This window comes from Maniola hyperantus, chromosome 27 (assembly GCF_902806685.2).
Source record: "Maniola hyperantus chromosome 27, iAphHyp1.2, whole genome shotgun sequence".
NCBI lineage: Eukaryota > Metazoa > Arthropoda > Insecta > Lepidoptera > Nymphalidae > Maniola > Maniola hyperantus.
This window is the reverse complement of record NC_048562.1, coordinates 5,694,520-5,718,296: the sequence shown is the minus strand read 5'-3', so window position 1 is coordinate 5,718,296 and position 23,777 is coordinate 5,694,520. Positions and strand designations below refer to the sequence as shown.

Sequence of the window (23,777 nt, the reverse complement as noted above, 5' to 3'; positions counted from 1 at the left end):
ATCTGTTGCACCGTTGCGACGTGATTGAAGGACAAACCAACAAATCAACAAACCAACAAACAAACACACTTTCGCATTTATATAAGGGTACGGATTCAATTAAACTTTTACAAGTACTTTTGAATCGTCAGACGAATCTACTGCTAGTTCGGAATGCCTTTCCTACCGAGAAGAACCAGCAAGAAACTCGGCAGTTCTGAAAGTAATTGACTACCGACAGAACTAAAAAAACCAAACTTTATAAGACAACAATAGAATAAAGAAATCTTTATTTTTTGTGATATAACCACAAATTCACGGTTTTCAGATTTTTCCTTTACTTGTGCCGATTTTCATGATTCTAGTTCAACGGGAAGTACCCTATAAGTTTTGATTCCCCCGAACTGACAGACAGACAACGAAGTAATCGAATGAATGTTTCTTTTTTGCTTTTGACGTACGGAACCCTGAAATAAAAGGTAGGCAAGGAAGCACGGTCTATCTCCATAAAAGATCTCTACCAGTGACCCTTGGTAGAATTACATGAATCAACAATTTGAATACCTGAAACCACAGCCTTTTCAGTATTTGATTTAGAAATGTTGTTCTTTACAAGTTTATCTCGTACAGTCTTATCATCGAATGACAGTAAAACTCTTGATCTATGGCCGATGTTATCTACCATTTCAACATCGTATGATGGATATAAAACATCCTTTGTTATATTCTCTTGTAAATATTTCTCCCTTGTTCTTGGCATGGTTAGGTTATTTCTAAAAAACACGAATAAAAAGTACCTATGCATTAACCAGATTTTAAGTATTATAAAATACATACTTAAAACTCTTATTCGCTTTAGATTCTTCCTTAAGTTCTCCATTCCCAATTTCTCCAGATAAACTAGCCATTGTTCGAAACCAATCTGACCTCATTGAGATAAAACTTATAATACCATCCGTTGTGTTGTTAAATCTTCTATTGGTTTCATTCGTTTTGGTTAAATTTTGTGTACTTACTTCATCATTTATTTTGATAAATGCATTTAGATTTAATGTATTAGCTTCAGTTATTATTGAACTAACTCGATCTTCCTTAGTAGAATTTTTATTATTATTTGAGACATTCGTTTTAGCTAGATTTATTGCACTCTTATCAAAAATTCTATTAACAATAACATCGTCTACAAAATCTATAGATTTAAGTGCCCTTAAACTTTTTCTTATATTAAAATCATTTGAATTTTCATTTGGGATTTTATCATTTGTTGCATTGAATGCATAAGTTCCATTTATTTTATTGTTAGCTTCATTTATATTGGTTTCACTGGGTTCGCGTATATTATTATTCTCTGTAGTTGTATTGACTGCAAGAGTTTCATTAATTATATCAGCGTCTTCACTTCGATTTTGAAATTTAGTTGCGTTTATTTTATCATCAATTTCATATGAATTTAGTGTAGTCTCTTCATTCATTACATCATTAATTTCATAAGCCATAATGTCAAAATCAGTAAGATTCATAACTTCATTTATTGTATCATTGACTTCATTTATATTTGATTCGATAGCTTCATTTATATCTTTATTATCTTTATTATCTTCATACGTCATATCGATAGATTTAAGCGTTCTTAGACCATTTCCTTTTTTAATAGTGAAAATAAAAGATCTATCTAGATCTGTAGTCTTCAATAAATCTATAGTGGTGTTTAGTAAATAAGTAGGTGTAAATAATTTGTCATATTCATAAGTCATATTGCTTATATCAATGGGAGTGATGCTATGATCTCCGTACGAGTTTTTAAGGAATTCGAAATGTTTTTGAAAGCCTTCACCGAATCCTTTGTTGTTTGATGCACTCCCATGGTTTATTTCAAATCTGAAACCTTCAGTGTCACGTGTCGAACCTGTTTAGAATAACTACAGTCATATCAGCCCTTTCATGGCTTTGTTATTTTTATTTCAATACAAGTTAGTGGCTTAACTTTAATAACTTATTTTAATGTAGATAACAGGACACCATTAATTTGTTGGTATTTTTCGTTTTATTTTATATCTTTACCTACATTATTATTATCTACATTAAATTATAGATTATCTACTTTATATACATAGATTTAATCTATATTATAAATATTGATTGTTTATAGTAAAATATGTCGTTAGACCACGAAATAAGCTTAAAATGATTATTAAACTGACTGTCTGTACTCTGCCTTGATTTTGTATGAACTATGAACTAGATGGATATAATTTTTGACAATTCTTGCTTAATTCGCGTCTACATCACAGATAAAATTTAGGTTTTTTTAAAACTACCCTTAGAATTTTTCAAATTCTCTTCCAACCTAGGGTTTCCTTATTACGTTATGGATATAGCCTAGATAGATACGTGCAAAATCTCTTTCTAGATGCATTGGTTTGAATTAAACAATGATAATATTATGTAAGTCAGCCAGTTTCTATTCTCACTTAAATAGATTTTTCCCTTATATGTGTAAAGACAAAACTATAACCTTTTAGATATCTTCCAAGAGGTTTTTGTGTGTTGAAAAGTTTCTTAAACCTTTTCATATACGACGATTTCGTTCCTTTATCATTAAAATTCATATTCCCTTTGTTGTGTAGCACTCCATAATCGCTGTACGCTTGAGCCATTTTAGCTAATTTATCGTACTTCTTGTCGGTGTAATCTTCAATATATTGGGTGTCGCTCAGTGCACTTGCTTTTTCATCTATTAATAAATTAATAATTTAATTGCGAATTAAAACAATTAAATTAGCTCCAGTCTTGTTCCTAAGATTAATTTTTTAATAGGTTAAGGACCTCCTAGTGCAGTGGTTAATACTGTGATCTTATAAGTGGTTGGTCAGATGAGGACTCCGCATTATTGCTGCTTGTTTTGGAAAACCTGAGCGTTTGTATTTTATCGGGACCAAAAGAAGCGATATATCATAATTCATCAATAGCATTATCTTTTGAACACGCGTCTCCTCTCAGAATGAGAAGCGTTTGGCCATAGACCATAGTCCATCGCGCTGGTCAAGTTTTGATTGGCAGGCTTCACACACCTTTGAGACTCTTTGACCTTTGAGAATTAAGGAACTCTCAGGCATGTGATATTTTAAACACTCACTTAAAACACACATAATTATGAAAGCTAGATGTACTCGTACTCCGGACCTCCCGAATTGCGGTCGACATCTTAACCAGGCCTTAACTTAGGCCTATCCCTGTGAATGAGCGATACGCACGACCTCAATTATTATAAAGTTTTACAGTACCTATATCCCTTTTCACTTTGCTATCCCTTGTACTCAAAGGTGCATGCATGTATAGATTCTGTAATGCTGCCTGTTTTATCATAGCGTTAAGTTCATCTGGGTATAGAAGCATTGGCTCCTTCCAATTAAGATTGATTGCATTCAAAGGACTCTGCTTATTTTGATTGAAATCTTCTGGTATTGCTATCTTTTCTCCCTGTAATAAAAGTTCATATATCCCACTCAACAACGAAGATGAAAAACTGTCAAATAGTGGAAATAACTTTGTAAAAGCGATTTTTAGCATAGTTGTACGGAATGATGTCTGAAGCATTATACTCAGGGGGGGGGGGGCGATATCAAAAGAAATAAATAGTGTTACAATACAACTCGCGATTATCTTAGTGAAGAAACTTTTGAAAGCGAGGAATAGACGCAAAAAAGAAGACAATATGGATGAAGAATTGGTTTAGTAGTAGGTATAACGATGTGCGAGTTACGAGCAAACATGAGCTACTGGCAGAACCTCGACACACATGCAAGTAGATCGTTCTTGCTTATAACTGGCATGCTTTTGTGCGAGTAACTATTATAGCATGTGTATCACGGGCATTAGTCCAAAACAATACCATAAAAATTAGATACATAGTCTCTCTTTTTCCTTTCTCCATGTCTTTCCATATCGTCATGTCCCTCTTTATCATCAGCCAGTACTTCCTTAAGATCATCGTAAATAAGGTCTTCTTTTACTTCGTCTTCTTCATCGACTTGCAACAGGTTCCTCTGACCTAAGTGTTGGTGTTTTGGTAACTTTTGCTTTAATACTTCTCTATCCATTGGAATTCTATAATAATGAAAGGGTCATTCATTTAATAAATTAGATTTTTATGCATTGTAAAACTAAAAAAACCGGCCAAGTGCTAGTCAGACTCGCGCACCGAGGGTTCCGTACTACAGTCGTATTTTTCGACACTTTGCACGATAAATTAAAAACTGTTATGCATAAAAATAAATAAAAACCTGTTTTAGAATGTACAGATAAAACCCTTTCATATGATACCCCACTTGGTATATTTATCTTACTTTGAAAATTGAAAACACTAATTTTTTTTTCATGAACACATTATTTTTTGTGATGTGCTCTACAAATTTACGGTTTTCGGAATTTCCCCTTTACTTGTGCAATAAGACCCACCTACCTGCCAAATTTTATGATTCTAGGTCAACGGGAAGTGCTCTACAGGTTTTCTTGACAGACATGCCGGACAGACGGACAGACATACAGACAACGAAGTGATCCTATAAGGGTTCCTTTTTTCCTTTCGAGGTATGGAACCTTAAAAAGGATATATAGTTTGTACATACATGAATGTGGATACGCTCAAAGCCAGGTCATACAAGGGCGCAGTTGAGAGAAACTTTTCCATATTATAATCAAAATCACTAGATGTGTCACTCGTTTCACCATCTGTCACATCCTTGACCTTTGTAGTGGAAGTTGTAGTAGTTGTTTTCAGATGATGATGATGATGATGAGACAAACCATCACTCTCATAATTAAATCTACGATATTGCGGCTTCTCTTCAATTCTCCTTTCATAATCATTCATTTTACTATTTCCACGATCATAAGATTCAGTATTAGCTCTTATCAAACTCTTTTCAAGAGCATTTTTGTCATCACTTTTAGTTTTGGCTGTTTTCATGATTGGTTCAGTTACATTTTCATCATCATCTTTATCATTATCAGGTTCAGTCTTTGAACTCCCAGTTATATCATAAGCTACATCAAAATTCTCAGTTGTAGCATCAGGTTTCTTGTCAGTTTCAAGCTGTTCGTCGTCTCTTTGACTGTGTTTGTAATATGGGTGTTTTAATTTGTTTTCATGAGACTTTTCTTCATGTATATGGGAGCATTTCGGGAAATTCTTTTTTTTATCTGTATTATACTGTATGACTACTTCTTTAGATTCTATTACATAACCAGTTACACTCACATTATCGTCTGTTACAGACCTTTTGTAATCTTTTTTAGGTGTTACCACTGTTTCTTTACTGGTATTCATATTGGTGTGCATAGTTACTGTAGTCTTACTAAATTTAGGTCTAAAACGATGTTTACCTTTAATCTTTCTGACTGATCTTTTGAATCTGTCCGTAATAGGCTTCAAGTTATCAATTCGGTAGTTGTTGTTGATTGTTTCTTTTAGTTTTCTGATTTGTACGTCTGTTTGTATGAGCTTTTTGAAAAAATCTGAAAATTAGTTTTAAGTAAGTAATTTAATTTCTTCAATTTCCTTTTGGTGTGAATTACGAATTTAATTTGCGTCAATAGGGCACAGTTTATTTCGCCAGTCACTTCATAGATAGATAAAAAATATTGGATTTAGATTCTTAAAAATCGTGGATTTAGATTCTTAAAAATCGTGGATTTAGATTTTTTGAAACCCCGTTGGAACTCTTTAATTTCTCGGGAAAAATTTATTATATTTACAACAAACACTGATTTCGTGACTTTCGTGCTTTCGTGATTCCTTTCGTCAAAGGTTGCCTGGAAGAGATCGCTTTAGCGATAAGGCCGCCTTTGCATGCTACAGCTATTAGATTAAGATCCTGTATTGTGTTTTTTCAATGTTTACTTTGTGTTGTGTGCAATAAAGTGTAAATAATAAAATATAATAAATAAACACTTTCACATTTTTAATATTAGTAAAGATACAATAAAAACTAAATTGATCTGTTATACCTTTTAACCTTTGATTATTTTGCCCTTCCATCATTTTCTCGTTGTCCAAAATGCTTTCCAGGTCTTCACTCATACCGTTTTCTAGGTCATCCATGATATTCTGCAAAGAAAATAAATACTTACAAGAAAGAATAAGCTTTTTTGCTATGTAACCACGAATCCACGGCTTTCGGACTTTCTCCTTTAGTTGTGCCATAAGACATAACCTGCCTGCCTGCTCTAAAGTAAGCCTACTTTTCTTTGATTTTAGGTTTTTGGGTTTAATAAAAACTGCTATACCCCTTCCAGATTAACCCGCTTTCATCTTAGATTGCATCATCACTTATACCACCAGGTGAGATTGCAGTCAAGGGTTAACTTGTATCTGAATAAATAAATAAAAACTGAAAAGTGTTGGTTTTAGGACCTTTTTTCACGTTTACAAAAGAGATTGCCCATTTTCTTAGGAGCTTTGGGCCCCCCCTAACATAATTGTTATGTCACCATGGTTTTAATTTTATTTTGAAGACAAAAAATTAACTCTTTATATTCTGCAAACGATTTTTATATTTTATTCACCCTGGTTATAAAGAAATCTTATTTTTTATATTGCTGATATTGAGGTTATATTTAATTAATACTTCTTCAAAATAAATGCATGTTTACGATTCTAACTGTAATTGTGGATATTTTCAATAATAGAGTGAAAAAAAGTCGTTATAAAACATAATCGTAAAAAAATAACACATTAAAAAAAAAAATTTTAGTTTTGACACGACGCCACAAAAGAGGGTCCGTTCACGGGCGATCTCCTTTACATTAAAAGAAAATATCTTTCTAATAATTTAGTTTTGTCAAAAAATCCATTACAAGCCATTATAAATGAAACCCATGCGCGACGCTGAAATTAAAAGTGTTCATTATTTAACACTTAAACGGCACGAAATAATTCTCGCGCTAAAACACCACCTGCTCACTTTTAAATAACATCCAGACATATTTATTGTGAAGGGTTAATATAGAAAATGCTTGGGGTCTTTAAGACCGGGGCGTGTTACATTGTATAAGACGTAGCGATCGATTCTCTTCTCAGCTCTGGGCGCGTTTGGAACCCTCGTAGCTTTAGTTTTAAGTACGTATTAATTATCACCACTATATCATATCATTTTCACTTTTCAGTCGGCTCGTTTAACCGTGAGCTATCGAGGCTCTAAGATTTTTTAACAAATCTTATAGTCTCGATAACTCACGCTATAAGCATAAGGGGGACACACACACACACACACACACACATTTTACTCTCGCGTTTAACTGTTTTTTTCTATTTTTATGTGCATATCGTAATGCTGATCACAGAATACATCTACTTACCAAGTTTCAATAGTATAGCTCTTATAGTAGTATGGCTGTGACAGACAGACAGACATAACAAATCTATATGGGTTCCGTTTTTTGCCATTTGGCTACGGAACCCTAAAAATGAATAAAATCATGATTTTTTAAAATTATTCACTTTAATAATGAATTCTAGCCCCATAAACTACCGCTATACAAAAAATCACGTCATTTCATTACTGCAGTCCAAGACCCTATTAAAAGCGAGTCAAGCTTTCCGCTATCGCTTATGTAACATGCTCTAACGTTTGTATTTCTATTAGAGCGGGATGTTTATGTAATTTCAACTTTCTCGATTAAGTCACCTGTTTCTACTGCACAGTCTACTTGCCGATAAGTGGTCAGCGAAAATGTGTTTTGAATTAGTTATTCTTCTTCTAGATGTGATAGCCTTACAGTCATCATCATCATCAACCGATAGACGTCCACTGCTGGACATAGGTCTCTTGTAGGGACTTCCACACGCCACGGTCTTTTGCCGCCGCCATCCAGCGGCTCCCTGAGAGCCGTACGCGGCAAAAAATAATGTACATCGACCTTTAGAAGGAGACAGCGGATTTGTAGAGCATTGTCTCCGTCTTTGAGACCGACAAAACGTTGTATAGGTATCGTCAAAGGGTGTTTAGGATATAAATGTGATAAGGCAATTATCACTTGCTTTAACGACGAAGGAAAATATGAGTAAAACCTGAATGTTCTCCATAATGTTCTCAAAGGTGTGTGTAGTCTGCCGATCCGCACTTGGTCAGCGTGGTGGACATTGGCCTAAACTTTTTTTTATTCGAGAGGAGACGCATGATTAGCAGTGGACCGGCGATGTGTTGAGAATCTTAAGATGATGATGAGGTTAGTAACTAGCCACGGCCGAAGCCTTCCACTGTTTAGGAATGAAAAACCCAAACTGACTCTGCCTAGAATCGAACCCGGGACCATAAGGAGTCCTAAAGTAACCGAATTAACTGTTACATTCATTACAAAGCACTCTAAAACCAATAAACAAACATACATAAATACATACACACATATAAAAGGTCATTATAGTAATTCAGTCAACGTACCAAAAATTGATATCCTCCTCCCTCTCTAACTAATAGCGTTTGAGAGGGTAGGGTAGTAATTTAGTGGTTTAAACTCTCTTTCACACTTTAGGGGTTAGAAAGGGACGGGGTGTGATTTAATGTTACGCGTACGTCACATGTTAGTAACGACGCCTTAATTTGGTGAACTGTTAAGGGGAAGTGATGAAGTATTATTTACGTAATTATTTTGTTTTAAACTTAGATCAAATCTTTGTGTAAAGATACACAGCCAGCAGTCACATACAAAATCTAAATATATAAAAGGAAAAGGCGACTGACTGACTGATCTATCGACGCACAGCTCAAACTACGGATCGGGCAGTATATGCTCGCGACTTCGTCCGAGTGGACTATACAAATTTCAAACCCTTTCACCCCCTTAGGGGTTGAATTTTCAAAAATCCTTTCTTAGCGGATGCCTATGTCATAATAACAGCTATCTGCATGCCAAATTTCAGCCCGATCCGTCCAGTAGTTTGAGCTGTGCGTTGATAAATCAGTCAGTCAGTCACCTTTTCCTTTTATATACATATTTAGATTCAAAGTCAAATTATTTATTTTAATTGGGTACACTTTTAGATTGTGAATTTTTGAAATTGTAAGATAATGATGTAATGGTGATAATTAATTGCGTAAACTAAAACTAAAGCTACGTGGGTGCCAAACGCGCCCAGGTCTGAGAAGAGCCCACAACAAATTCAGCCACACATTCACACACATTTCCTTCTGTCTGTGTTTTTTTGTTCTTTTATGTAATCCTTCTTATGGTGGTACAAATAAAGAGTATAATAATAATAATAGTTTTTACTATCACCACTTCACAAAATCACTTATACTTAATAGAACTATAAAAGTTGTCAAAAAACTCATTCCCAAGCTTTATTATCAGTTAAATAATCCTTGACTGTAGTAACTGTTAGAACTTTATAACAAGTATAACACCTAATGTACCTACACAGTTAATGCAATAAAATTTATTCTATTCTATTCTATTCTATTAACATTTTAATCATCATCATCATCATCATCATCATGATCAACCCATCGTCGGCTCACTACAGAGCACGGGTCTCCTCTCAGAGTGAGAAGCGATTGGGCCATAGTCTACCACGCTGGCCATGTGCGGATTGGTAGACTTCACACACCTTTGAGAACATTATGGAGAACTCTCAGGCATGCAGGTCTCCTCACGATGTTTTCCTTCACCGTTCAAGCAAGTGATATTTAACTAATTAAAACGCACATTACTCCGAAAAGTTAGAGGTGCGTGCCCGGGATCGAACCTCCGACCTCCGATTAGAAGGCGGACGTCCTAACCACTTGGCTATCACAGCAAGCTTTATTATCAGTTAAATAATCCTTGACAGTAGAAACTGTTAGAACTTTATAACAAGTATAACACCTAATGTACCTACACAGTTAATGCAATAAAATTTATTCTATTCTATTGATATTGTAATAGGATTTTTCAATAATTAATAAAACAAAATAGTTAAAATAGTTTCACACACACACACACACACACACACACACACACACACACACACACACACACACACACACACACACACACACACACACACACACACACACACACACACTCACGCACTCACTCACACACACGCACACACTGCACACACAAAAACATGCTCTTAGTATACGATATTTAAAATAAAAAAATTATTAGCAATTATAAGTACCTACTTAGTTGTTTTTAATTTTTAAGTAGTTGTCAATGTTTAATATAAATAATATTAAGATTATGGGAAGACACTGCCTCCTGAAACACAGTTTACACTACCTCAGGAGGCAGGGCCTTACACTAAAGCTTGTTAAACTACATGTTTGTTAAGATATTAAAGATTTTATTTATTTATTTATTTAATAAATAAGCTTCCCCTTAACTCACTAGAACTTCATTATATTACTGGATATGCGTTTCGTACAATTTCCTCAAGTTTCCGAGAACAATTTACATATTGCAGTTAAATATATTGATTCCACATTAAATGTATGAATTTATTTTAGTTTCGGGAAATAGTTGACTCGTAAATTACTGTCAATATAAATTAAATTAATTTGAAACTATAAGTTTTGATTTTGCTAAGCTTTGCTTTTATTATTCTATGATGTGTATATTTTAATTAACTTACTTAAATTAAATTAAACTTCAAGTAGGTAGGTACTTATTAAGTTAAATTTCAATTACTTTATAACAGTGAAGGAAAACATCGTGAGGAAACCTGCATGCCTGAGAGTTCTCCATAATGTTCTCAAAGGTGTGTGAAGTCTACCAATTCACACTTGGCTAGCGTGGTAGACTATGGCCAAACCCTTCTCATTCTGAGCGATAAGTTGATAATCATGATGATAAATCTAAACAAAGCATCATCATCATCAACCGATAGACGTCCACAGCTGGACATAGGTCTCTTGTAGGGACTTCCAGACGCCACGGTCTTGCGCCGCCGCCATCCAGCGGCTCCCTGCGACTCGTCTGATGTCGTCCGTCCACCTAGTGAGGGGTCTTCCAACGCTGCGTCTTCCGGTACGAGGTCGCCATTCCAGCACCAGCAAACAAAGCATGCTAGAACTGAATTACGATCGAATTGCATACAACAGAGTAATGTATATCCATACTAATATTATAAATGCGAAAGTGTGTCTATCTGTCTGTCTGCTGTCTGCTGCTGATCCCGAAAAATTAAAGAGTTCCCACGGGATTTTCAAAAACCTAAATCCACGCAGACGAAGTCGCGGGCATCATCTAGTCTATAACATTCTAGTTGAAAACTAAAAGGGAAACAGTCCAAGACATAAAGTCAAGTTAGTACATTTAAGTGCAATATAAACAAGCACTAAGTCTAGAACGCCAGAGCGCGCTGTCTGGCCGAAAACGCGTTTTTTGTACGTTTCATTATGATGATGTAGTCTAAGAGTCTGTGCCCACTTTATTCAGTTTACAATTTTAAAAAAAACAATCAAGTGCGAGTTGGACTCGTACACGAAGGTTGAACTTGTTGTTGAAACTTGTTGCAAAAACTTGTTGCGAAAACTTATTGTTTAAACTTGTTAACGAAACTTGTTGCAGAAACTTGTTGTTCAAACTTGTCGTTGAAACTTGTTAACGAAACTTGTTTCAGAAACTTTTCTCAGATTGTACACATGATAAGATAAGATGGTCGAATTCAATGCAATGTACACCAAAAGGGAAACAGTCCAAGACATAAAGTCAAGTTAGTACATTTAAGTGCAATATAAACAAGCACTAAGTCTAGAACGCCAGAGCGCGCTGTCTGGCCGAAAACGCGTTTTTTGTACGTTTCATTATGATGATGTAGTCTAAGAGTCTGTGCCCACTTTATTCAGTTTACATTAAAAAAAAACGGCCAAGTGCGAGTCAGGCACGCGCAATGAGGGTTCCGTACTACAGTCGTATTTTTTCGACATTTTGCACGATAATTCAAAAACTATGACGCATAAAAAGAAATAAAAATCTGTTTTAGAATGTACAGGTAAAGACCGTTCATATGATACCCCATTTGATATAGTCACTCACTTCGAAAGTTGAAAATACTAATTATTAGTTCAAGACCACAATTTTTTTTTTTGTGTGATCTAACCCTAAATTCACGGTTTTCAGATTTTTCTCCAAATATCAGCTATAAGATCTACCTACCTGCCAAATTTCATGATTCTAGGTCAACGGGAAGTACCCTGTAGGTTTCTTGACAGACAGACAGACAACAAAGTGATCCTATAAGGGTTCCGTTTTTCCTTTTGAGGTACGGAACCCTAAAAATCACTTCATTTTGTTACTACAGTCTAAGACCCTATTAAAATGTTGTAAAAATTAAAAATGTATATTTCATACAACATACAAATAATGTGTATTAGCTTAACTTTCTTTACGACTTATGCTTTTCACATAGGGAACATTAAATAAGCCTTAAGAACTGACAATAAACTTTTGTATCTTTTCATACAAAAATACATACAATAACACAATAATTTCGAAATAAAAATAATTACAATAGAAAGATTCTTATAATGCTTATTAGAATTACACAGCAAGGGAAAACAATGAAAAGAAAAAGCCTAAGCATTCTTTGAAAACCGCCGAGCTGGAAAAATAATTCATAAGACCCCGTTGAATCGTAGAAAGGACGTCTGGCTCTTGTATTATAATAGTTTAAGAGCTGATAGAGCATTTGTTTAAACTGATCTCTTTTTAGGTTCGCGTTTGATCGATTTTTAGCCGACTACGGCAAAGCCAAAAGGAAGGGTTATGATTCTTACAGTCTATCTATGTATGTATGTTTGTATCTATGTGTGTTCCACTGTAGCGGCTAAACTACTAGGCCACTTTTGATAAATGAGGTGTCAATTGATTTGTTGTTATGGTCCGGGTACATTTTATACGAACAAAGTCAATCTGACGGATGTTACATCCAAAAATAACATGGGGTTATAGTTAGATTATAACATGGGGTTATTCAATGGGCGGACCAACAAATTCCTAAAAGGCCGGCAACGCATCGGCGGCTCCTCTGGTGCTGCAAATGTTCATGGGCGGCGGTAATCACTTAACATCAGGTGACCCGCCTGCTCGCTTGCTCGCTATATCTATTAAAAAAAAAAAAAAAAATTGGGGGTATTTAATTTTTTTTTGGTATTTTATCGAGTTTGTTGTGGGCTCTTCTCAGACCTGGGCGCGTTTGGAACCCTCGTAGCTTTAGTTTTAAGTACGTATTAATTATTACCACTACATCATAATATCATCTTACAAATAAAATTTATGAAAATCAGGAAGCGTAAAATTTTATCAATTCTGCATAAATAATTTGAGTTTGAGTTTGAGTTTGAATTAAAATTTCAGATGAAAGGGACAAAAATACTGAGTTTATAAATATAAATATAGTATAGTACTACTATTAAAATATACCAAGCGACAGAAACCCAATTTTACTAAAATATTTCAGCGTTTATTAAGACGATCGTAATCGAGTTTTAGTTTTCAACTTTATCTTGTTAACTAGCTTATGCTCGCGACTTCGTCCGCGTGGACTACACAAATTTCAAACCCCTATTTCACCCCCTTAGGGGTTGAATTTTCAAATACCCTTTTTTAGCGGATGCCTACGTCATAATAACTATCTGCGTGCCAAATTTCAGCCCGATCCATCCAGTAGTTTGAGCTGTGCGTTGATAAATCAGTCAGTCAGTCAGTCACATTTTCCTTTTATATATCTTTCTTGTTAATTAATAGTAAATTTTAACGAACTCATTAAAATTTCCCCTAGCTCTTTGACTATAATAACTTGTCCCGTATTTTCTATGGAAAGTGAACCTTCAATGGGTAACGATTTTTTATATTTTTCAACCCCTTTGTTGGTCCGTTTTGTTGTTATGATAGTCTGTGGTCCCGGCCGCCATTTCGGAATCTATTTTGACGTAAAAATCGCGGGTACATTATCACTAAGGATATAAATACGAAAGTAAGAAATTTTGTTTGTTTGTTTGTACTTCAATTACTCCGCAACAGAGCTACGGATCGACGTGGTTTTTGCATGAACCAGCTTATGTGGTCGGCTTCGTCTGCGTGGACTACACAAATTTCACCCCCTTGGGGTTGAATTTTCAAAAATCCTTTCTTAGCGGATGCCTTCGTCATAATAGCTCTGCATGCCAAATATCAGCCCGATCCGTCCAGTAGTTTGAGTGTTACGTTAATATATCAATCAGTCACTCAGTCAGTCACCTTTTCCTTTTATATATTTAGACTAGCAGTTGCCCGCGACTTCGTCCGCGTAAAATTTCTGGTTTCTCATGAGATCTGAAATTTTCCCGCTGCAAAAGGCCTCACTTACCTACTCACTCAGTCTCACCTTAAGGCACGGAACCTAGAATACCCAAATGCCAATTTTCATATCTCTAACTTCAAAAACATAGGATTTTCATATAAATTTTCAACCCTCATTTCACCCCCTTAGCGGGAGAATTTAGTTAGATCCTTTGTTATCTGATACCTACCCCCTAGAAAGAACCTACGTTTCCAATTTCAAGAGAAAATAACAATAGTTAAAACTTTTCTATAAAAACTTTTCCCCCCTATTTGACCACCTTTAAGGGGAGAATTTCCCAAATTGAACTATACAGATTTTTATTATTTAAGCTAATAACCAAAATGTCGATTTTCACGTCTCTAACTTCAAAAACATAGGACTTTCATACAACCCCCTCTTTCACACCCTTAGGGGGGGGGGGGGGGGCAAAACCGTTTCTTAGCTGACACCTACGTCCTAGAAAGAACCTACCTTCCAAATTTCAAGTTTGTAGGCTTTATAGTTCCTGAGATTTCGTGATTAGTCAGTCAGTCAGTAAGTAAGTGAGTGGTATTTCGCTTTTATATATTTAGATTATTAGCTTCTAGTTATTTAATTTTTTAGATTGTAATAGGTTAAATTAAGCTGTTGATTTTCCTAATAAAATAAAATAAAATAAAATTTGAACACTCAAATTGGTAGTTGATGGTTCTATGCCTATTGCCTAGGAATACAATAAGATCTAGATTTAGACTCGTAGATAAGAATCTCCTCTCAGCCTAGACGCCGGTGTATTATTGTCTGCAATTGTAATATTATAGCTACAATGATATCTGCAGTGCATCTAAAAGTTGTCTGAACATTTTTAACTTAGGGCTTCTACAAACTGAGTAGATTATTTATTGGCATTATTATGCCATTATTTGGCATTGGCACCGATTCCGTTGTCTTTCTCTAAACTAAATTTAGAGTATCTGCATCCTTTTCTTTTTAACAATGCTAAAAAAGGACAGAACATGAACTTTACATTTAAAGACTAAATTTTAGCGCACGCTACTAATTTAAACAAATTTAAAATTATTTTAACATGTAAGGATTAAATTTAAAACTGTTAAACTGTGTCTGTCCTTTTCATATTACATTAGTAAGAAGAGGATGCGAATACTCTAAAATTTAGTTGTGCTCAGAATCAGTACCAATATTGCCACTTTTAAATAATTTCAATTTGGTGAAATTATTATTTTTCTTCACTATATTATGTTAACCAGGAGTCATGATCATGATCAACCCATCACCGGCTCACTACAGAGCGTGTCCTCTCAGAGTGAGAAGGGTTTTGGCCATAGTCTACCACGCTGGCCATGTGCGGATTGGTAGACTTCACACACCTTTGAGAACATTGTGGAGAACTCTCAGGCATGCAGGTTTCCTCACGATGTTTTTCCATCACCGTTAAAACAAGTGATATTTAATTAATTAAAACGCACATAATTCCGAAAAGTTAGAAGTGCGTGCCCGGGATCGAACCCCCGACCTCCGATTAGAAGGCGTACGTCCTAACCACTAGGCTATCACTGCTAACCGGGAGTATTAGCTAGTAATTATTAAGTTGCGGTTAAATACGCTCAGTGTTTAAGCTAGTTTAAGTTTTGTGCTAGACCATTTTTTTTTACCAACAGTAAGTAATACTTCTTTCTTAAAAAGTTTCGAGATATTTTTCACTTATATAACAAACTGTACAACATTTTTTTTTTTGGAAAATGAAATCGCAATACAATATCTATACTTATTACCTGGACGATTTCTGACGTAAAATACTTAATACTTATTTATCCGGAAACAAGCATATTACTAATGGTAACTAACCTTTTTTGGGACTCAGGATATCATGATCCGTTGTTGAATAAATTTTAGCCTACGAAGCGGTTATTGAAAATAATCACTAAACCGATAAAAACTGTTCAGTTTGCAATCCCCCTTATCCCCAACTACTAGCCGTGTTTTTTAATCTGCGGAGCGCCCGCGGGCACCCATTGTCGAGCCGGACTGTGGTCCTTTTCATGCGCCTTTGTATGCAAAGCTGTTTGTTTTTATTGTGGTGTAAAGGCGGCGACAGGCGGGCGGTTAAGACGCAGTTCTAATCAAGGGAGGGGTGGGATAGGTAGGTGATAATGGATTAGGTGCGGAGTTTTTTGTTAGAGTAGCTGTCCACTGAAGCGAAACAGAGTGGAGTGGAGCGGAGTGAAGTGGAGCGAAGTGGAGTGGAGCGGAGCGAAGTGGAGAGATTTTTTTTAGGGTGTATGTATGTGAGTTTCTCTATTCCTCCTGAATGTCTCAATGGCTGAACAGATTTGGATGTATGGGATAGCGTTAGCAAAAAAAAATAGCCAGTGTAACAAAATCCTTACATCATAATATGATGTATAGATTTTGTGACACTGGCTATTTTTTTTTGGCAAAATATAATATTGCGCCTGTTTTTGGTTTCACTTTTTAAACACAAATGCAGTGCAGCAACCACAGTCGGGTTTTTTGAAAACTTTTTAAAATATTTGCTTTTTTATCACTGCTATCAAAAGTCTGATTGGTCAGCTTTTTATGCGCCTTTGTTAAGCTGCTTACCATTCTAATCAAGGAAGGAAGGCGGGCAGTTAGGACGCAGTTCTAATCAAGGGCGGGGTGGGTTAGGTAGGTGATAATGAAGGATAATGGATGAGATGCGGATTTTTTTTTGTTAGGGTAGTTATCCACTGAAGTGAAGCAGACTGGAGTGGAGCGGAGCGAAGTGGAGATAATTTTTTCAGGGTGTATGCATGCGAGTTTTTTTTATTCCACCATAATTTCTCAATTCCTAAACAGATGATTTTAGATGTATTGGATATCGTTAGAATCCTTACATCATCCCGAGTGATATTAGCTTTAATTTTGTAGAAAAAAATTAAACATGTCGTCTGAATCGTCCTCTAAAGAAGCCCCTATCTAGCCTATGAATTCCGGTATTAAATCCACATGTAAAATTTCAAGTTTCTGTACCAATCACCAAGCAATTTGAGCTGTTGATATATTATGTTTGTCCTTTTATATATTACTAAAACAAATTTTTAAGGTACTTTTATAGGTAAAAAAAATTGGGAAATCTCTCCTTACTCAAGCGAGTACGCTATAATATAATAACATTTATCGAAGTTACGTATAAAACGTCAAAATTTATTAACCCAAAAATGCAGGAACAACCCCTATATAACATTTCCCTTAAGTAGCATAAGTTTAGAAGCTTTTAAATAGATATATTGGTAAGAACACCTTTAATACTCCAAACTCAGTTTCTTATACATCCAAATTTCAATCTTAAGTATTATTTAAATAAGGTTCAATTTTATTTGAGTAGAATTTTCGAGGGTTCCAATTTTCGGGTCTTCCATAAAAATTGTATTTAAAATTGAAACTTATCTCAATGTAATAAGGTTCAGGTTTTATGGCGTGGAGATCTCGGTAAGTTGGTTAAACTTAGGGCCCCTAGGCGATAAATATTAATATATTATTTCGATGCCCTAATGGGAGTCAATTGGTGAAGATACCACCGCAAATGTACAGGATGCTCCGAATCTGTAGATATTGCAATTTAAAAAAAATTACAGTTACCGGCGACTGCTGACAGAAGGGTAAACTTAAAACTATCAGTACCCTTATTATAAATGCGAAAGTGTGTTTGTTTGTTGGTTTGTTGGTTTCTCCTTCAATCACGTCGCAACGGTGCCACGGATTGAGATTGCCTGGGTATAGATAAAGAACAGAATAGAGACATAGGCTACTTTTTATCCCGGAAAATTTAAGAGTTCCCACGGGATTTTCAAAAACCTAATTTCAAGAAACCTATAGGGTTCCCGTTGACAAAGAATCATGAAATTTGGCAGGCAGGTATATGTTATAAAACACTTACCTAAAGGAATGAATCCGAAAACCTAGAATTTCTGGTTACATAATAAGCAAAAAAATTAAAATGCTTTCATGAACAAATAATTAGTATTTTCAACTTTCAAAGTAAGATGTCAAGTGGGGTATCATATGAAAGGGCTTTACTTTCACATTATAAAACAGATGTTTTTTTTTTTTTTTGTACAATATAATGTTTGATTTATCGTGCAAAAAATTACGTCGAAAAAATACGACTGTAGTACGGAACCCTCGGTGCGCGAGTCTGACTCTCATTTGATCGCTTTTTTGGCAGGGCAGTATGCGTTTTTAATTTTTATGACTTGATTTAATATATCGTATAGTCAAAGAAACTCACAATATAAATGCATAGGTACATGAGTGCTGGAAAATTATCTACCTACTTTTTAAAATATTTTACCAATTTTTTGTCTTTTTCGTAAAAGAAACAGCCTGTATATAGTGATACAACAAGACAACAACAAATCATAGCAAGTCTTAAGGCTGTATTTATTCCCCCCAGAGCTTTGTTTGATTTGTGGGGACTCGGATATAGAGACAACTCTTTTTTTAGGGTTCCTTATCTAAATATATAAAAGGAAAAGTGACTGACTGATCTATCAACGCACAGCTCAAACTACAGGACGGATCGGGCTGAAATTTGGCATGCAGATAGCTATTGTGACGTAGGCATCTGCTAAGAAAGGATTTTTGAAAATTCAATCCCTAAGGGGGTGAAATAGAGGTTTGAAATTTGTGTAGTCCACGCGGACGAACTCGCGGGCATAAGCTAGTTGTTATAGAAAAATGTATTTTACGTGATACTCTGCTCCGTCCTTTACCTATAATCTAGCTGATGCCCGCGACTTCGTCCGCGTGGAATTAGGGTTTTTTTAAAATCCCGTGGGATCTCTTTGATTTTCCGGGATAAAATGTAGCCTATGTCACTCTCCAGGTCTTTATCTATACCCATGCAAAAAATCACGTCAATCCGTTGTTCCGTGGCGACGGGATTGAAGGACAAACCAACAAACCAACAAACCAATAAACCAACAAACCAACAAACTTTCGCATAATTATATGAGACCAATGTACAGAACCCTCAATAACATTAATAAAAGTTTTTCTTAACAATTTTCTTTCCTATACGTCTCGCTAAAGTCATACTAAGATCCTTGCACCTTTTCCTATAAGCCAGGTAAGGGCTGTTTCCTTCCATAGAGAAGATATCGTTAGCGATATATTTGTATAGTACGCGGCAGGAAGTAATATACATCGGCCTTTACAATGACATTTCGGCTTTGTAGAGCGTTGTCTCTGTCACTCATCCCTATATGACGTTTTGCTGGTCTCAACGACAGAGACAACGCTCTACAAATCTGCTATTTTCTTCTAAAGGTCGATGTACATTACTTTTTGCTGCGTACTGTAGCTGCCATCACCATTAACATCTCACAAGGGTTTGGCTTTAAAGCCAACAGTCATAGCGGTATATTACGCAAAACACCTTTCTGTCACCAATATAATAATATGCTTCTTGGAGAAGAATAATAATATAAGTCACTAAGCATAAATCATAGGTACTTTAGTATAACCATATATATATATTGTAACACCACTTCACGTGTATTTTTTGCAATAAAAAATTATGAATTATGAATTATGAAAAAACCAAAAACACATTTTGTAAATGTTGTATAGAAGCAGACGTTACTTTGCGAAAATCCATGATATCCGCTGAAACAGGTCGAATCTGTATGATGCAATATGCAGCATGCAAAATGCACCGCCCGCCCTTCCACTGTTAACCATGCAGGAAAAGCAGCCACACGGCAAGAAATACGTGCGTATTGCTTGCCGAAAACTTCCTTGTAAATGTACACCTAAAAAAAACGACAGGATTTGGGTTGGGTGGGGTTGTATAAGTATGTTAAGTGGTGATGATAAAAAGAATACCCGGCTGAGTTTGTTGTGGGCTCTTCTCAGACCTGGACGCGTTTGGAACCCTCGTAGCTTTAGTTTTAAGTTTGCGTAATAATTATCACCACTATATCTTACAAATCTAACACCATACCAGACCATCAATATGAGTAATTTAATACCTATTTTGAATAAATCATTTGACTTTGACTTTGACTATGCTTTCGGTCTTATTGAAGCCTTTTAAACAAGCCTAATATAGCATAGAATGGTTTTACGAGCGTTTTACATATTATTAGCAATGCTATAAAATTGAGGTTATACGGCTCCAAAATTAGGATAGAACTAACTCTAGCTATGTCCTCTCTACAGGTGGAGGGAGGGCTTTAGTGATTTATGTCTAGTATATTTTATAGGTCTCAAGGCGTGAAGTGGCAGCGGGGACGGAAATCTATTACAGCGGGGATCCGATACTAATGGGGCACCAGCACGCCACTATGGGGAAATATCATCTGTTTTTGTACAGCAAGTAGTATGATCTATTGGTTACAAAAGTGTCGTGAAGTTTTACAAAACTACCTAAGTAGTATTTTTGAATTATAAAAAGTTACAGTTAAGCTTAAAGCCAATTATAGTCATAGCGGTATATTACGCAAAACACCTTTCTGTCACCAATATAATCCTGCTACTTAGAAAAGAATTATAATAGAGGTCACCAAGCATAAATCATGGGTACTTTTGTATAACATAACAGCTGAAAAAACGACAGGATTTGGGTTAGGTGGGGTATAAGTTAAGGTTCTACAGCTGCACTCAGAGTCGCTAATCGTTACTTAAGATTGAGTTAAAATTAGACAAATTTATGTGAGAGAACTCTCTGTCTCGTTTTGGCTAAACTTAAGTAACGATTAAGCGACTCTGAGTGCGGCAGTTAGTGTGCTTTCGGTCTTAATGAAGCCTTTAAAACAAGCCTAATCTATACTAATATTATAAATGCGAAAGTGTGTCTGTCTGTCTGCTAGGTTTTCACGGCTCAACCGTTCAACCGATTTTGACGAAATTTGGTACAGGGGTAGCTTGCAACCCGGGGAAGGACATATGCTACTTTCTATCCCGGAAAATTTCGGAGTTCCCACAGGATTTTTAAACACCTAAATCCACGCGTACGAAGTCGCGGGCATCAGCTAGTATTGCATATAATTGTTTTATGAGCGTTTTACATAAATTATTGGCAATGCTATAAAGTTGAGGTTTCGGCACAAAAGATAGGATAGAAATAACTCTAGCTATGTCCTCTCTACAAGTGGAGGGAGGGCTTCAGTGATTTATGTCTAGTATATTTTATAGGTCTCAAGGCGTGAAGTGGCCGCGGGGACGGAAATCTATTACAGCGGGGATCCGATACTAATGGGGCAACAGCACGCCACTATGGGGAAATATCATCTGTTTTTAGTACAGTATTGGAATTATTATGATCTATTGGCTATGGAATGCAAAAACTTTTTGAAATTAAACTTCTTTAACGTATTCATCATCGTCTCAACACATCAACGGCCCACTACTAAGTACGAGTCTACTGTCAGAACAAGAAAAGTTTATGCTGTAGCCTAAACTTTTGTGGCCCGGTTCGGATTGGTAGAATAGGGTATTGGACTGTAGTAATAAAATGATGTGATGTTTTGTATAGCGGTAGCTTTTGGGGCTAGTCCTGGCACAGTGATAAGCACTGTGGTATTATTAGTGGGAGGTCCCGGGTTCGATTCCTGGGAGGTTTTTTTTTTTTAAGAATATTAATCATGTCAAGTGATAATATTCCGTATATAAGGGTAGGTACCTACGGCAATAGTGCAACGGGCGGGGTTTGAACCGTCGACCTTTCGGTTTTCAGTCCACTCCTTTACCGGTTGAGCTATTTGGAATTTTGGAATTCGAAATTTGGAATTTCTGGTCTGGTCTGGTGGGAGGCTTTGACCATGGCTAATTACCACCCTTTCGGCAAAGCCGTGCCGCCAAGCGATTTAGCGTTCCGGTACGATGCCGTGTAGAAACCAAAGGGGTATGGGTTTAATAAAAACTGCCATATCCCTTCCAGGTTAGCCTGCTTCCATCTCAGACGGCATCATCACTTACCACCAGGTGAGATTGCAGTCAAGGGTTAACTTGCATCTGAATAAAAAAAAAAACTAACCATTCAGAAAATTAAAGAAAAGTGTTCCCTTCCAAGAGAAAATCATAAATGTTTATTTGAATAAAAAATATTTCTATTTCAGGGGTAGAAAAGTGTCTACCAACCATCAAAAAAATTAAAGAAAAAAAATCCCCATGCAAGGAAAAATAATATGATGTAAATTCATTTCCACGTTTTGGCTAAATTCTTGTATCTGAATAAATAAATAACAACTAACCATTCAGAAAATTAAACAAAAATGTTCCCATCCAAGAGAATATCTTAAATGTTTATTTGAATAAGAAATATTTCCATTTCAGGGGTAGAAAAGTGTCTACCAACCATCAGAAAAATTAAAGAAAAAAAATTCCTTACAAGGAAAAATATCATGTAAATTCATTTCCACGTTTTTGCTAAATTCTACACCCAGGTCACGCACAGCGCAGCGAGTATTGAGCGAAATAAGTATTTTTTTTTTGTATTTTTTTTTTTACAAAATCCTTCAAAACTCTACCCCGCCTAATACATCAGGCCTACTTTGTACTACAATACCGCAGGCAAGCAAATAATGCCTGCCGTCTAGATCTGAATGTAAGTACTGTTTGCAAAAAAAAATCTAAGAAAATCTATAATACAAAAATGAATCACTAAATGTGTTGCTCATCGCAAATCTCGAGAACAGCTGAACCGATTTCGCTAATTCTTTTTTTTATAATATTCCTTGAAGTACGAGGATGGTTCTTACGGAGAGAAAAATTAAAAAAAATTGAATCGATTGTTAGGCGGAACGAAGTTCGCCAAGGCAGCTAGTAATAAATAGTTGGTCATTAGTCTGAAAGCAAGTTCTAAATTTAATTAAAATATCACATTTGAAAATGGCACCATACCTACAGCTGCCATATTGATTTTTTTTATAAAAAAATTGTCACCAGTATCACTAAGAATGATGTAAGGATTCTAACGATACATAATAAGTACATCAATATCTGTTAAGGCATTTAGAAACTATGCAGGGATAAAGAAAATCACATGCATACATACATACCCTAAAACAATTCCTTTTGGGCAGCCTGGGCCGTGAAAAGCTAGCAGACAGACAAACATACACATTTCGCATTTATAATATGAGTATGTATACAGAAGTATGGATTTAAGTTTTAGAGACTTCCTAAAAAAGAAATGTCAAAATGTCAAAGATTATTTGGCGATCGAAAATCAGTCATGAAATTAATTTGTATGAACTTTTTTTGGCGACAGTACTTTAAGCCTTGGATGATCCCAGCATCCCGCAACAGGCTTTTTTTTACAAAAAGGGAAAGGAGCGTTACCATGTGTGTTTACGTTGATTTTGAGATTCGAGTTATTACGAGTAAATGCAGAAAAAATTGACAGTTAAATCTCGAAAATATGGTATTACAAATAAGGAATACGATTTCTCTCTTTATGGACGTACTAGATGATACCCGCGACTTCGTCCTCGTGGATATAGGT

The 23,777-nt window shown here is 35.6% G+C and overlaps 1 protein-coding gene across 1 annotated transcript in view; it reads right to left on the bottom strand.

The window, feature by feature from the left end:
• Positions 1-746: 746 nt before the first annotated feature.
• The window catches only part of LOC138404338 (uncharacterized), a 30,233-nt gene continuing 7,202 nt past the window's right edge, over positions 747-23,777 (bottom strand). Inside the window, exons 8-14 of the mRNA XM_069508047.1 lie at positions 5,989-6,088; positions 4,608-5,496; positions 3,888-4,086; positions 3,264-3,459; positions 2,495-2,713; positions 1,062-1,885; positions 747-752 (exon numbers count right to left, since the gene is read on the bottom strand). Coding sequence (XP_069364148.1) covers positions 747-752; positions 1,062-1,885; positions 2,495-2,713; positions 3,264-3,459; positions 3,888-4,086; positions 4,608-5,496; positions 5,989-6,088 — 2,433 coding nt within the window. The remainder of the gene's footprint in view (positions 753-1,061; positions 1,886-2,494; positions 2,714-3,263; positions 3,460-3,887; positions 4,087-4,607; positions 5,497-5,988; positions 6,089-23,777) is intronic.